This window comes from Nanorana parkeri, unplaced genomic scaffold (genome assembly GCF_000935625.1).
Source record: "Nanorana parkeri isolate BGI_ZX_2015 unplaced genomic scaffold, ASM93562v1 scaffold378, whole genome shotgun sequence".
NCBI lineage: Eukaryota > Metazoa > Chordata > Amphibia > Anura > Dicroglossidae > Nanorana > Nanorana parkeri.
The window spans coordinates 400918-415001 of record NW_017306646.1 but is presented as its reverse complement, the minus strand read 5'-3'; the positions used below and the strand labels follow the sequence as shown (position 1 = coordinate 415001).

Genomic DNA, 14084 nt, shown 5'->3' with positions numbered 1-14084 from the left:
CACAGTCTTTTATTACAAAGTTCCCTGCAGGCACAACACAAAACAGTTTATTTACTCTCCTTTGGCATCTTCGGCAATCTTGATTGGCCAGCCCAGGATGATATAATTGCCACATATAAGAAGCCTTTTTGCTAGTATTTTTTTTAGGTAATACTCTGCTTTAAGTACTGAGCAGGTAGACTGTGCTCTCCCTATAGGTCTTATTGCTTAAAGCTGAAGTTTAATCTGCTTATATTTTTCCTTCCCAGGAAACCCCCTCCCCATGCTAATACAATTTTTAAATACAACCTTTACGTTTTTATTACATACCTTATTTTAAACCCAGTGATGTCATCAGCTATATGATGGTGAACGTCCTGTCAATCTAAATTGCTGCGGCTTCTAGTGCACATTGGGAAAAGCTCACAGTGTGCAGTGAAAGCAGTGTAATTTTAGTAATGGAGAAGAGTCTGCATAACTGTACAAAACTGAAGGTAAGGCCAAAGTTCTGCATTCATTTTAGCTGACATGAACCCTTAATAAAAACACTGGTAAGATGTTGTATTTTTTTTTCATCTATTTCAATAATAACATTAAACCAAGAACAATCAATGGGCAAAAAATGCTTGACATAATCTTCTCCCCTTTCTAACATGACAGTAAAAAGAAAAAAAGCTATGTTTTACATAAATAAATGCACAGCTGTGCAACATTAAATACCGCCCAACGCTCATTGGGTTGTATGATCAGTGTCATAGATAATGCAGCTAATACACTGAATTCATCAGTCTATATCCTTCCAGTGCATGACTGGTGGTACAAGAACTTAAAACTAATTGGATTTTCTAGTTAAAGTCTCATGTAGTGCCTTCACGTATGCCCATGGGCCAGGGAGTCATGTGTACATGTCTGTTTGGAATAATCTGCTTTATGGCATTTTCCATGGCATATCAAGTCATTTCACAATATTTCATGAAGCACACAGTTAATTAGGGTAACTAGTCCGTCGGATTTCACTTTCTTATCAGACAAGTCGCTTCTTGAAATGAAGGCTCAGGGTGTATAGATCAGGTCCCAGCTCAGAAGGAGTTTTGTAGCAAATCCTCATGATATCCAGTGATGTTTTCATTGTGTAATAGAATGATAATACCATTCCAGTAGAAGATGATTTCATTTTCCCGGATGGATCTCTGAAACGTATATCATATTTCAGGAAGTGAAATAGGAGCTTTGCATGGAGTACAGACGATCAATGGGATTTCCCACTCTGGAATGCAGAGAACCTACTTCTGGTGCTGCTAAGAGACATTCACCCAGGTTGAGAGAAGCATCATCGCTATCCATATCATGAAACAGGGTCTCTCCACCTGAAAAGATAAAATGTAACTGTTGTCAGTTACTTAGAAAGAAAAAACTGAACAGTGTTGTCTAATGCACTGAAGTTAATGTGGACCTTTACCCAAAAGAAACAGCTGAACCTTTGTTTGTGTCCTAGCAACCAATTACAGGTCCAGCCGTGAGCTATCTAGCAACCAATGATGCTGTGCAGGTTGCACAGGGTTATTGGTACTGGGACACAGACGGCCTGGGTTCAGTTCACTTGGATGTTCACTGAAGCAGGATTTCTGGCAGGTTCGGCGAATATCCTTGTGAACTAAGCTCTGCATGCTGATCCCTGTGAAAGCTACATCACCAGTACCTTCCAGGGAGGTCTCATTTATAAATTGTGAGCTTTCTTCAGATCTCCAGGGTAAGGGCTTTTGGCTTTTTTTTTTCACAGATGAAATACAGCTCATGAACAAGATCTGATGCAGACATCACTGGTGGTCCGGTACAGAAGACAAGGAAAAAAAGCCGACCACTGATTATGTTTTTTTTCTAAATGGCAACGCGGTATGCGAAGGGAGTGTGGACAACAAATAAAGAAAGAAACCTTTTACTATAAGGGAATCTACTTTTTTAATTAAAGAGATTTGATTAGGTTGGCAGTTTGTTAGCGTGGAGTGTCTGCTTTAATGGTACACCGTGACAAATAAGAATAAATCGCAATATTGACCTGTTTGGGTATACAGGTCAACTGTGTGTTTAGCTGTTTACCAAATGTTCTACTTACATGAACTCCCCATAATATCCTTTAAAATATATACCACCCTTTTTATTCCAGTTGTAACTAAGATACAAAGAAGGATAAATGTTTTCGAGTATTCTATGTTAAACAACAATGTCCTTGATGCTTTATCGCCACAATGTTAGAGCTCAAAGAAGCCTGGCAAAGAAATCTCTTTTTACTCCCATTGCAGCCAAAACAGACCTTTCAACATTACCAGACTCTTGGGCTGATTTTCAAATGGAGTTTAGAAACTTTGCACAAAGGGGAGAAAAAGGTACTGGGCAGTTTTTTTTTCACCCTAATGCAGAGAATGCATTAAGGTAAAAAACACCCAGCCCTTAATACTTTAAGTATCTGATTATATGAGCCCTTACCCAAACAACATTAATTTGGCCTACTCTAAATATGTCATATCTTCCTGTGGAGAATTCCCAAGGTCAGGTGACACCTGAAGTTGGTGGAGAATTCCTATATGGGCCTCCTCCTGCCACCCCTTTCCATATGCAGAAGAGAAGAAGAATATATCAATTAGAAATATATTGGAAGATTCTGGTGAATGTATGTCAACTGATTTCAGTCAGAACACATGGACCATACCAAAATAAAAGACATAAATAATGTAAAAGGTTTATATAGGAAGGAAACAGAAGCAGAATATTACCATAAGGGTGCATGTGGTCCCCTGGCATCTGTGGTGGTGTGAGTCCTTGCTGGAATGGGTCTGAGCTGTACATGTTCTGCTCCACAGATAGTAGTTGTTGTTGAGGAAGAGATGTGAACACATTCATGATCCCTTCAATACTGGAGTTACTTGAACTGTGTGTTTGAGCTGCAGAATAGTCAGATATTAAGAAATAATTGTTATTTTATTTCATACATTTACTAAATGTGAACAGAATAGAAAAACTCCAAACTCCAGAATTGAATCTGGTTCCAAAGTACAAGAGCTAGCAAATTCAATGTTGATTCCTAAAATAATACCAGCCAGGAGAGAAACACATGGACTGACATTCAATTTAAACATTTTAGATTCCCGACTGTGTCCTGCTTCAAGACCAATGAAGCACAGACCTTAACCATGTAACATATAAAAGTAAGGAACATGGCATTTGTTCCAGAGTTAGTGACTCAAAGTATTGAAGCCAAAGCTAAAATTTGTATGTAAACCCTGACCACAAACTTCTCGTGTTTGATCCTTTTTGGTCTGTTAAATATACGATTCATTGAGTTTTGTTATATATGTTTTATAAATGCAAAAAATATGGTAGATCTTGTCAGAAATACAGAGTTTCTAAATTCCTGCAGAGAGCTGAAATTGTTATATTGAAATTTCAAACATTGTTATTGGCCCTACCTGATAACTCTTGTGGACTGCAGGACACTTTCCCCCTCATGTTATGGAGATGAGGAGAGGTGTTCTGTAATCCTAAGACACTTTTTGTTCTAGGGTGACAATGCTCCTCCTCTATTGACACAGTACGGTGAGCGAGTGTTCTCACCCTACGACAGAAAGTGTGTTACTGATAGGATCACAAGGTGAAAAGCGTGAAAAAAGGAAATGAATGCAGCCACCACACCTAAGGACTGGTGAGCTACAACATTTCACGTTTTTGTTCTTAAATGTATATACATTTTAAGCATGACAATCAAGAAATGAGCAATTTAAGAAGTACAGGTCAGTAATGACTTACATATTTCTTCTGTGACTGGTTTCCTTTAACAAAGTAGTAATTTAAGCATTGGCATAACCTACTAAATCTATGATAAAAAAAACTCCAAAGATATTGCAATTCCCACCATGTATGGTCTGTAAAGCTATATTGCTATAATTGGGGCATTGGTCCTATTACAAATCATGCCATAGTAATTAGGATAAGCTTGTCATAATGGAGATGTGATCATATAATTGCACTCAGCATTGTAAATTCATCAAAGTAGCTGGACCTGGTCTTTATACCACTCATGTTCTTTGAGACTGCAAGGTGAACTTTTATTGACATATTGCAATGTTTTAATTTTTCAACAATAAAGCACTGTATTTCAACTTTATATTCAATCTGTATCAATCATTTCATATTACTGAGATTATTAATATGATATGTCTTAGCTTTTTAGCTGTGAAAGGAGGGTTGCCGGTGTTCAGAATATCCATCCTTCAAAAATAAGCCTCTTAAAAATGTTAAGAAAATTTATAAAATTGCACTCTCTTGCAGCAACATTTTTTTTTCTGGTCAGCATTATTAATAGAACAAATACATATAACATATAATCTTAATAAACTGTATTTAAACATTTTAAATATTAAAGTATATACAGTTTATATGTAATGCATGGAAATGTATGTACATACCATACTTTTGTAACCCCCTAGCCAAAATCCTATGCTTGCCCTTTGTATCTGTGTTCACCTGACTAAACCGATTTGTAAGTTATCTAATATTCATACAATTGAAAACTTAGCAATATAATTGTGATAGGAAACCCCTCTACCTAATATTTCCGGTAGAAGTTAGGACAAATTTTCAGCAGCAGGAAAGTCTAGAGGGGGCAGTCCCTGACTCATTAGAGCATAGATTGCCGGGAAGAATTGTTACCATACCTGCTGGTATCCGTGATGGGTTTTGCTGATCTTGCTGCTGTTGCTGTTGCTGTTGTCTCCTTGCCAACTTCTTCATCTAAGTAAAGCACACAAGTAAGATTCTAGAAAATGAGTTTGCCTGCATGCTATTCTAGTAATTCCATCAGGTAATGTAAGCGTATAAATATCTAGTCCGGGAACTGCATTGTGTACTCTTTACACAACTTCAGCAAGAGGAATTATTTGTATTTGCATCAGAATAATAAAGATGATATAAGTATTGAATATGCAATCTCCACACTTCTTTCAAAAAGTTATGACAGTGATATTACAATGAGTATTAATGGGCAAATCCGCACAGGTTCGACTTCCCAAGGGTTCAGGCGAATCTTGTTTGGAATTGAAGTTTATTTGGGGGGAATCTTGTTAAATGATGGTAATTTTTAGTGCTTATAGACAAACTACTGTAAAAAAAAAAAAAAGGAATGGTAAGCTATACACTGTCATTGGGTACATGTGCTAATGCAAAAACATGTTTAAAAAATACTGTATAGTGGGGAGAGGGTCTTTTTATGCTGTTTTGAGGGCAACCTTAAAATATATAAATACTTTAAATAACATGCTTGGGGGGATGTCTTACTGTTGTACATGGTGTTATGGAACAGTACAAATCTCATGGACAGTCTCAGTGATAGCTTACCCTACTCTACTAAAGGGAAATATTTTTATTTCAGTCTGTATTGAAGTTGGAGAGGTCTGGAAAATGTCACCAGGACAGGAAGTGAGGGGAAATCTCTCTAAGCCTTCTTTCACACCTCAGACGTCTTCCATTCCAATCAGCGGTGGATCCCTCCATGGATCTCCTGATCCTGGAATGGATGTCTCCATTGTCCAGCCGCCCATGGACTAACATTGGGTTTCTGATCAGATCAGCCTGAAATACTGACAGGCGTACCTGATCGGAATGCCAGTGTGAAAGGGATCTAAAGGAACCCTGGACAGCAGATAACATTTACAACAAAAATGGATTATAGTAACTCAACGTTCATGACTGTGGGCTTACATGACTGGGTTTATTGCCCACTAGGGTTGCTTTATGTATATACAGTATATATAGTCTGTACTTTCTGGGCCCTAGGGTTTATGGACACGTCTGTTTAACTATGGTAGAAACATTAGGCCGTTAGTTCCTTGGGGTTAAAGCAGGTGTTAATGGTCTGATGTTGTCTATAAAGCACTACTGAATAAGGAGTACTATATAAATGTAAACTATGTATATATTTGATACTCTAGACCAGCCTTTTTTTCATTGAAGGTTCTGTGGAACCCTTGGGTTCCTACAGAGGTTGTTGTTGTTCAATTTCGCCCTCTCAAATAATTAACTTTGGACACTAGTGAGCTTAGCTATCTGTAATCAGGGGCGGCCCTCCCACTAAAAAGGACATTCTTCCCAATGACTTCTATGCTAATGTAGATACAGCTGTAGATACAGTAATTAGTAGTAGGGATTCCCAGAAACAGGAACACTATTTCAAAGGCTCCTCAATGTTAAAAAGTATGGGAAAGGCTGCTTTAGACCGAATGCTGCAGCCCTTCCATCTTTTCTGGATTCTATTACAAAATTGTAATACCATCAAATTAATTTGCAATACTGAACATTCTAACATATGACATTCATTATGAAGGCCTACTTAGCTTCTCACCTTTGCTCGTTGATTTTGGAACCACACTTGTACCACACGAACACTAAGGCCAGTTTCTGCCGCAAGTGTCTCTCTCACCTGCACCAAGGAAAACATTAGACCATTTTGTCATCTTTCAGATTTAGGCTATACAGATAATATGGCAGTCAGGCAAGTAGTATAAATAGTAATAGTAGAAATAGTATTTTTTGAAAATGCTAGCTTTAAACATGCATAAGTCTGTAGCCTCAGGGGTACAATATGTATTCGCCATAGAAAATGGCAGTTAAACTTTTTTTTTCTGCAGACCATTAGCAAGGGGTGCCTACTGTACTTGGAGGTCACACACATACACCTCAATGGTGTATTACTACAAGTATGTTATTTTAATTATGGGGTCAGCAAAACCAATAATTCAGTTTCAGTATGAATTTTATCATACTTTTTTTTATATCAGTGATGAGATCCCTATACCTGACATCCACAGGTAGTTCTACCTGACAGAGTTATTACAAGAGGGTGCATGAGTCTCCAAAAGAAATGAGCCCAGTGACTGATTCAGCCAACCACCTTTCACCCATAATTTAAATTAGTAAATCAGGTTCATTTTTTTGGTTGTAGATTATGTCCCACCTAGGTAAGGTTTTTTTTTCTTAAACCCCAAACGAATTATTTGTATGGAGCTTTCCATTAAACATTATTCGCCAATCACTTCATAGTGAAAATGAAAAAAAAATATTTCTATTTCTGAAAGTTACAATAATTGTCACACAAGCTTTTGTATTTTTCATGAATTTGATGCATTGTCAAGGTTCATTCAGACTTGTGCACTCTATGCAGGAAACCTGTGCCCAGATCATGCACACTAAAGTATTGACATATTCGGAGAAAGCAGGAAAAGCAGGTCTTCTTAATCTCTGTATTTATAAGCACTGTGGAGAACTTAAATTTTCACACCATATTTATTGGGATGTGCTTGAACTCCTTGCCCAATACAGTTCTAATGCATAGCAAGGTAAATTGTACAGGTGCATTTTTTGGTTCATCAACCTGCGTTTTTAATCCCAGAGACCAAGCAGTTCATGAAAAATGCATGTAACATGTATTTTTGTATATCTTAACGCATGACAACTAGACCCCACCCCCTTCACTGGCCAAACAGAAAAAAAGCATAACACATTAAAATGCATGAAAGAGCACTAAAATTCGTATCAATAATACCCACACAAAACTGCAGGAAAATGCAGACACTAAGGTGTAAACCTAACCTTAATGTCCATTTTCTGGGCACAGGTGAACTTTACCTGTAAAATTGCACCTAAAAAGCAGTCTTTTGGAATGAGGAAGTGGTTTCTAGCAGATGGGTGAGCTAGCATGCTACCAAAGAACCCAAAAAAACCCAGTTTTGATCAAAAAACAGGTTGTACCTAGTTTTTTTTTTTTTTTACGGTTGGTAAAATGAAAAGCTGATCGATAAACCATGCCTGCTTATCCAAGCTTATGGTAAAACACAACCACAAAGTGCTCAATTTGAGGGTAGGCCAATTTGAGGGGTGGGTCCATTCATACCACTTTGTTGCACCACGTAATGCAACAGACCACCCTGGTGTGAACAGTTTCTTGCTACCTCTAGTGGACTCCAGGTACCCCAGTTCAACACTGTAATTATACTCAAGTCAATATGTGTCATTATGGTCAAGCTATCAGCATAGGAATGTGTGGCTCACTGTCATACCAGGTTTAAAGGGGTTACTAAGCACAAAGTATCAGCTCACCTTTCTGCATGGTTTGGACGAGACCTCAAATGAAGCTTTAAAGGCCCTTCGCTGTTGTGTTGTCAGAATGGTTCTAGGTCTTTTAGGCCTTTTCGGATCTTTGCTGTCTTCTCCTCCTTTGCTGTCTTCAAATTTGCCACCGTCTTCATCATCTTCACTTTTACCTGAGGGGAAGTGAAAGGATATTGCAAACTTAAAAGAGCTGCATGCAAGTTTAAACAGAAACGGTTGTATGTAAATGTTATACAGAACCAGTGCCTTTAGATTAGCTTTAGTAGCAGAAAGTCAGAGCTGGTAGTTTTTGCCACAGGGCTTTCGGCTTACGGAATTCTGCCCTACACTATCCCTATACTAACCTTCCTGTCCTGTAGTCCTAACACTAATGGTCATTCTATGCCTCTCTATAACACTAATGATAACAATCTCTTATACAAACATAACCATTTATTTGCATACACAACTCTCCTGCATGGGGATCCTCTGTACTGAAAACCAACTTTTCTACACAAAAGACACAGATAACCAGATTAAACCTTTCATTCTGCAACTGTTGACTGCGAAGCAACTCAAAATTGGCCTTTGTGAAGGGTATGTGATATGTATATTTTATGTGCAATTAAAGCCTAATTTTAGTTTTGGGTAGAGAAGGCATCAGTTCCAACCCCTGTTTTGTTTTGTTTTTTTAGCTTTCGGTGTCCTATGAAAGGGTATTTCCCATCACTTCCTGCCCTGCAGAGGTACAGGAAGTTAGAGAAAATCTCTCCAAAGAGAGCAAGAAACCCTTTTAATCAGTTGTTGACAAAACAGGTTTTGCCATTAGAAAATGTTCCCTATGTTCCTGTTTTGGTGACAAATGTAAAATGTCCATCACCTTCTATCCTGGTAACAACAGTTACCAGGTCAAAAAGGACAAGCGAACCCTCAGCAGAGGTACAGATAACAATAAAAAGCTGAAAGTGAATTTCAACACATTCCCTCTAGATACAAAATAACAAAGTTTTGGTGCCAATAATTAGAATCTTTGAAAAAATGACAATTGCAACCACTTGTATTCTTTCAGACAATCTGAAAAGTAACACATGTCCATAGTTTTTCTTTCAGAAACTTTTATAAATGAGGCCAGATACTTTTCCTGCCTTGAATTCTTTTTTTTTTAATAACGTTTCATGTGATATTAACAAATACTCCTGCTCATACCCTGTATCTGATCATAGAGCTATGGAGATACAGATCAGTATGTTTCTTGCTTTACAGACCACTGAGGCCTCTCTTTCCCACATTTGAGCATTACAGAGAAGTTGTACAGCCCAATATCATGAGACAAGAGGATGCAATTCTATCCAACAGTATTAGAGAAGAATCATCCAAGACTCTAACCACACTGGATTTTATATTTATTGTTTTAACATACATTTTATTTATATCTGGTATTTATATAAACAATCAATTTACACAGCACTGCACATTCACATCAGCCCCTGCCTTCAAGGAGCTTACAATCTAAGGTCCCTATCTCACATACACATAGGGTCCATTTAGACAGGAGCCAACTGACCTACTAGCTAGCTAGCTACTACACCAATTTTGTGGGCATTTTGAGAGCTAAGGGTGCACCAGCTGTTTGTGTAGGATTTAGTGTTTTGCCTGTATATCAGTTTTCAGATGGACCTATAAGCAGTCTATTGAAGTCCAGATAGAGCACACACAGTACTGTGCCTTGCCAGGTAGGAAGTAGATATGTAGACAAAGCCAGAGCACTACAAGGGCTCTGCCACCCTGGAGCAATGAAACTTCTTTTCCAAAGTCTGTACTTTTTATAACTAAATTGGTGGGAAGGGTGAGAGGCCTTTGGGGTAAAAAGAGTTATGTCAGTTCCACCAGTCCCACTTCAATATTGAATATTTTTTATTTAAAGCTAGACATTTCGTTATTGTGTTGTTTAAATACTTCTTTCAAACATAATTCTTCAGAGACTGATTTAAAATGTGAGGCTTATCTGTAAAACTAATGAATATTTTAGTTCTTAAACTACCTGTAATGGAACATAAATTATTAATAACACTTTTTCTAGAGTACCATTACAGCCAATTTGGAAAGGAAATGATCGTGGAATTAAGAGCAAATTTATAAGTCCAGAGGACTTGATTTAGAGCAAAGTATGGTACCGTAAATATCTTCTTAATTAATAACCAATTAGCAGGAAATAATCAGCACGGGGTTTCCTTATTATAATCTGATTTATATATTTCTTAAAGGGAGACTGGCAGTACAAAATCATCCTATTGCCAATTCTAGGGTAGACCCATAATTCTGCAACATGCTACACAGGGGTTCACTGCTAGAGAACTAGCACAGTGTTCAGGAATTAGCCTGTTGAAACCTGTAGCTGTGGCTGCAGACCTTGGATGTGGCTGGCAAAAGGCTTTTTCCTTAACGGAAAAAAAAAATTTTTTTTGCAAAAAAATTATATAGCATATCAAATTACTAGGGATGTTCAGATACCAAGTACCGTACTCAGTACAAGTACAAGTACATGCACAGATACTTTTCCAGCTCCAAGTCTAGACTAGAGAAAAATTCAAAAGTTAGAAGGCAGCTGCCATTTTTAGGAGCATACAGAGCTCCTGGGATTTGTGAATCCTTGTTTTAATGTATGTTTAAAAAAAATAAAAATATTAGGGATGTTCAGCTACCAGTTAAGATACCTGGCATTTTCACGAGAACTACTAAGGTTGCAGCGTTTGCAGCTGGGACTTGGTTCTTGCGCTCCATCACTGTCCTGAAATCATTAGTCTGTATTGTTTTAGAAAAACTGTCACATGACAATAAACAAAAATGTATCAGTACTTGTATCTGTGAGTACTTGGACAAGTGTCAGTACTTGTACTTTGAAAAAATGGTATCGGTGCATCACTTATATATATTTATAGAAAAAAATCCATACATTAAAACAGGGATTCACAAATCACAGAGCTCCGTATGCTCCTTAAAAATGACAGCTAACTTTTGAATTTTTCTCTAGTCTAGTCTTGGAGCTGTAAAAGTTTCTGCGCGTGTACTTGTATTTGCTACGAGTACTGTACTTGGTATCTGAACATCCCTAATAAATATATAAAAGGGATGCACCGATACCATTTTTTCAAGTGACTGTTTTTCTAAAACAATATAGATTAATGATTTTGGGACAGTGGTGGAATGCCAGAGCCCGGTCCCAGCTGTAACTTCTGCAACCTTGGTAGTTCTTGTGAAAATGCCAAGTATCTGCCCTTGATACATGCTACTGTATTCTCTGTATATGATTTTGTGTTCCCATGTTGAGTACGTCTATGCTGGTCATGTACAATTTACTGCAGGTGTCAATGTTGGTTGTTTTAAAAAATGTAAAAGCCAATAAAAAACTATCTGATTTAAAAAAAAAGAAAATGCCAAGTATCGGTACTGGTATCTGAACATCCCTAAAAATGACTATACAAACCATTTTATAAATTATTGTTAATACACAGTTGTGGCACTGTCCTATTGAGTGCAATAGTCGTGTTTGACAAGTGGCACCACCTGTCAAATACAAAATGCTGTTTATGTATTCTGTATACACAAGCCTGGGCAGCCGCTATCTTGGCTTTTAGGGGGGCAGTTGTGGGGATGGGGTCGGTAAAAACAGGCAGTAGATCTGCATTTTTTAGTTTCAGCTGCCTGTCTGAACAGCAATTTTTTTAAAGAGTAGGGAATACTTAGAACCTCAGTCAAAGTTTTTATTGCTGTCTGCCAAGAATTCCCTTATTTCTTGTCCCAGTGGCATTAGTTTTTTGTGTGCAGGATTTAGGAGGAAACCTCCTCAACAGAGACACAAACCACAAAAAAATAGCACTTCCTCACTTTTTTCAACACTTAAATATATTTGCCTGGCGATTCACTTTAATTTGAGCTCTGTGAAGTCCACTGCGGCCAGATTCCAGTTGATCTGGAATAAACTTGATACAGCACACAGTTCCAAGTTTCATGGCTTTATTGAATATACAAACAGTTGACATCATATAACTGCTAATGCGTTCCAGCCACTCAGGGCCTTAATCACGAGCTGGTGCATATTCAAAAAATCAAAGGAGCTGTGTAACGCATAAAATTTATTTAAGTCCTCTGGTTGGAGGCAAACAGGAGCCTTACTAAGCACCAGTATTCCCTTAAAATCTTGTTGTGGGTAGAGGTTGAAGAGGTACAGTTTTTTTTATTGTCACTCCTCATATGTGCGGTGTGCGTGTCTATTTCCTGAAGTCTTTGACATGGTACTTTGCTTTGACTCTGCTCGATGTATCAACAGTCAGTTTCAACCTTCCAAAGCAGGAATAAATCGGATTAGCAGATGTGATGTAGTGACTCTGAACTAACAATGAATACATATGATTCTCCATATGTAGAAGACAGCAAGGAACCTAAGTAGATGAATTTGGGAATTTCTAAACAAGGAGATTCCAAATCGCCAGACTACAAAGCCAGTTATACAGTAGAAACCTTTCTTTCGTGACAGCCAATTTCAAGAGACCCTGTCACCAGACCATTTATTTTAACAACAATCTTTCCATAAGATTATATGTGCATTAGAGATGCACCGAAATGACATTTTTAGACCAAAACAATAATGGAAAATACAAAAAATTGTCAGGCCAAAACCGAAAATGATTTTTTTAATCAACCTATTAAAAAAATTAAAATTATTTTTCACTATTTTATTTTTTGTTCATTTATTTATTTTTTTACTTTACTGCCGAGGGCTCTGAGGAAATTTTAGGGGTTAAAAATAGAAAAATAAATTGAGGACACAGTCCTTAATCCCTTTTTCTGCAGCCCCTGTTATGAATGAACAGGAAGCCTCTATACTGAGTGTTCCTGTCCATTCATAAATTGTGTAGATAGTGTAAGTTATTATGTCCACAATCATGAATGGACATGAAGTGATGTAGAGCAATAGTAAGCATATTATGTCCTCAGTTATTCATAAACACCCAGCGATCAGCTGATTGCTGAGTGCTTGTAACTGCTCTCAATCCTAACTTGCCTGTCATAGGAGGCTGAGCCCGGTAGTGTGGGAGGAGAGATCAGCCTTCTGATAGCTCACTGCTCTGGCTCTCCATTCGGACTCTCTGCCTGTCACAGGAGCCAAGCGGGGCATATGGGAGGAGAGCTCGGCCTCCAGTGACAGCTGTCTCAGCCCCTCGGATCCCCGCTGCCTCTGCTGACATAGGCGGGGGAGAGCATTGAAGGGGAGACAGATCGATGCCCAATGGGGAGGAGAGAAGCAGTCAGGATACACTGAATTTTCCGCTGTTTTTTTTTTTTGCCCAATGTACAAATTTCGGACAAAATGTTTCAGTGGTCAAAATTTCGGCGCATTTAACATATTTATACTTGCAAACTCACATTGTGTACACATTCAAAAGCCCGGAGACTACTGCCATCTTGGATGTAATTTCAGCAGCCCCAGCAAACTGTTGCATGACAGACAGGGAAGGGTGGAGGAGCTTGGGCAGCACAGACAGTAATTAGACACTCTCAGAAGAGGAGAGGGCTATGATGTGAAGGAAGAAGGGGGCTGTGCTACAGAATTGAACCTTCCTGGAATAGTCACATTTTTCAGCAAGCTTAAAGGCACACTGCTATTAAAAACAATTCATCACAATAATTAATGGAAAGTATTTAAAATACTTGATTTTTCTGTGCTTTTGCCTGCAATTTTGAAGTTGATGACAGGTTCTCTTTAAGAAACCATCTATCTTCCTGTGGTTTGAAGTTACTTTGTAACACAAGTGGTATTAAAAAAAGTAAATATAGAAAGCAAAGGAGCTAATTCAATAAAGGTGAAGAAAAGAAGTTGCTGTCCAAGATGACCAATTAGAATTTATGTTTATTCTTGCCATAAAATGAAATTGGAAAAAAATGGCAACACCTACAGTTCTGTGTTATTT

The 14084-nt window shown here is 37.9% G+C and overlaps 1 protein-coding gene across 1 annotated transcript in view; it reads right to left on the bottom strand.

Moving 5' to 3' along the window:
- Positions 1-1188: 1188 nt before the first annotated feature.
- The window catches only part of LMX1A (LIM homeobox transcription factor 1 alpha), a 98307-nt gene continuing 85411 nt past the window's right edge, over positions 1189-14084 (bottom strand). Inside the window, exons 5-9 of the mRNA XM_018559052.1 lie at positions 8125-8288; positions 6371-6448; positions 4689-4764; positions 2751-2918; positions 1189-1346 (exon numbers count right to left, since the gene is read on the bottom strand). Of these exons, the coding sequence (XP_018414554.1) occupies positions 1189-1346; positions 2751-2918; positions 4689-4764; positions 6371-6448; positions 8125-8288 (644 nt within the window). The remainder of the gene's footprint in view (positions 1347-2750; positions 2919-4688; positions 4765-6370; positions 6449-8124; positions 8289-14084) is intronic.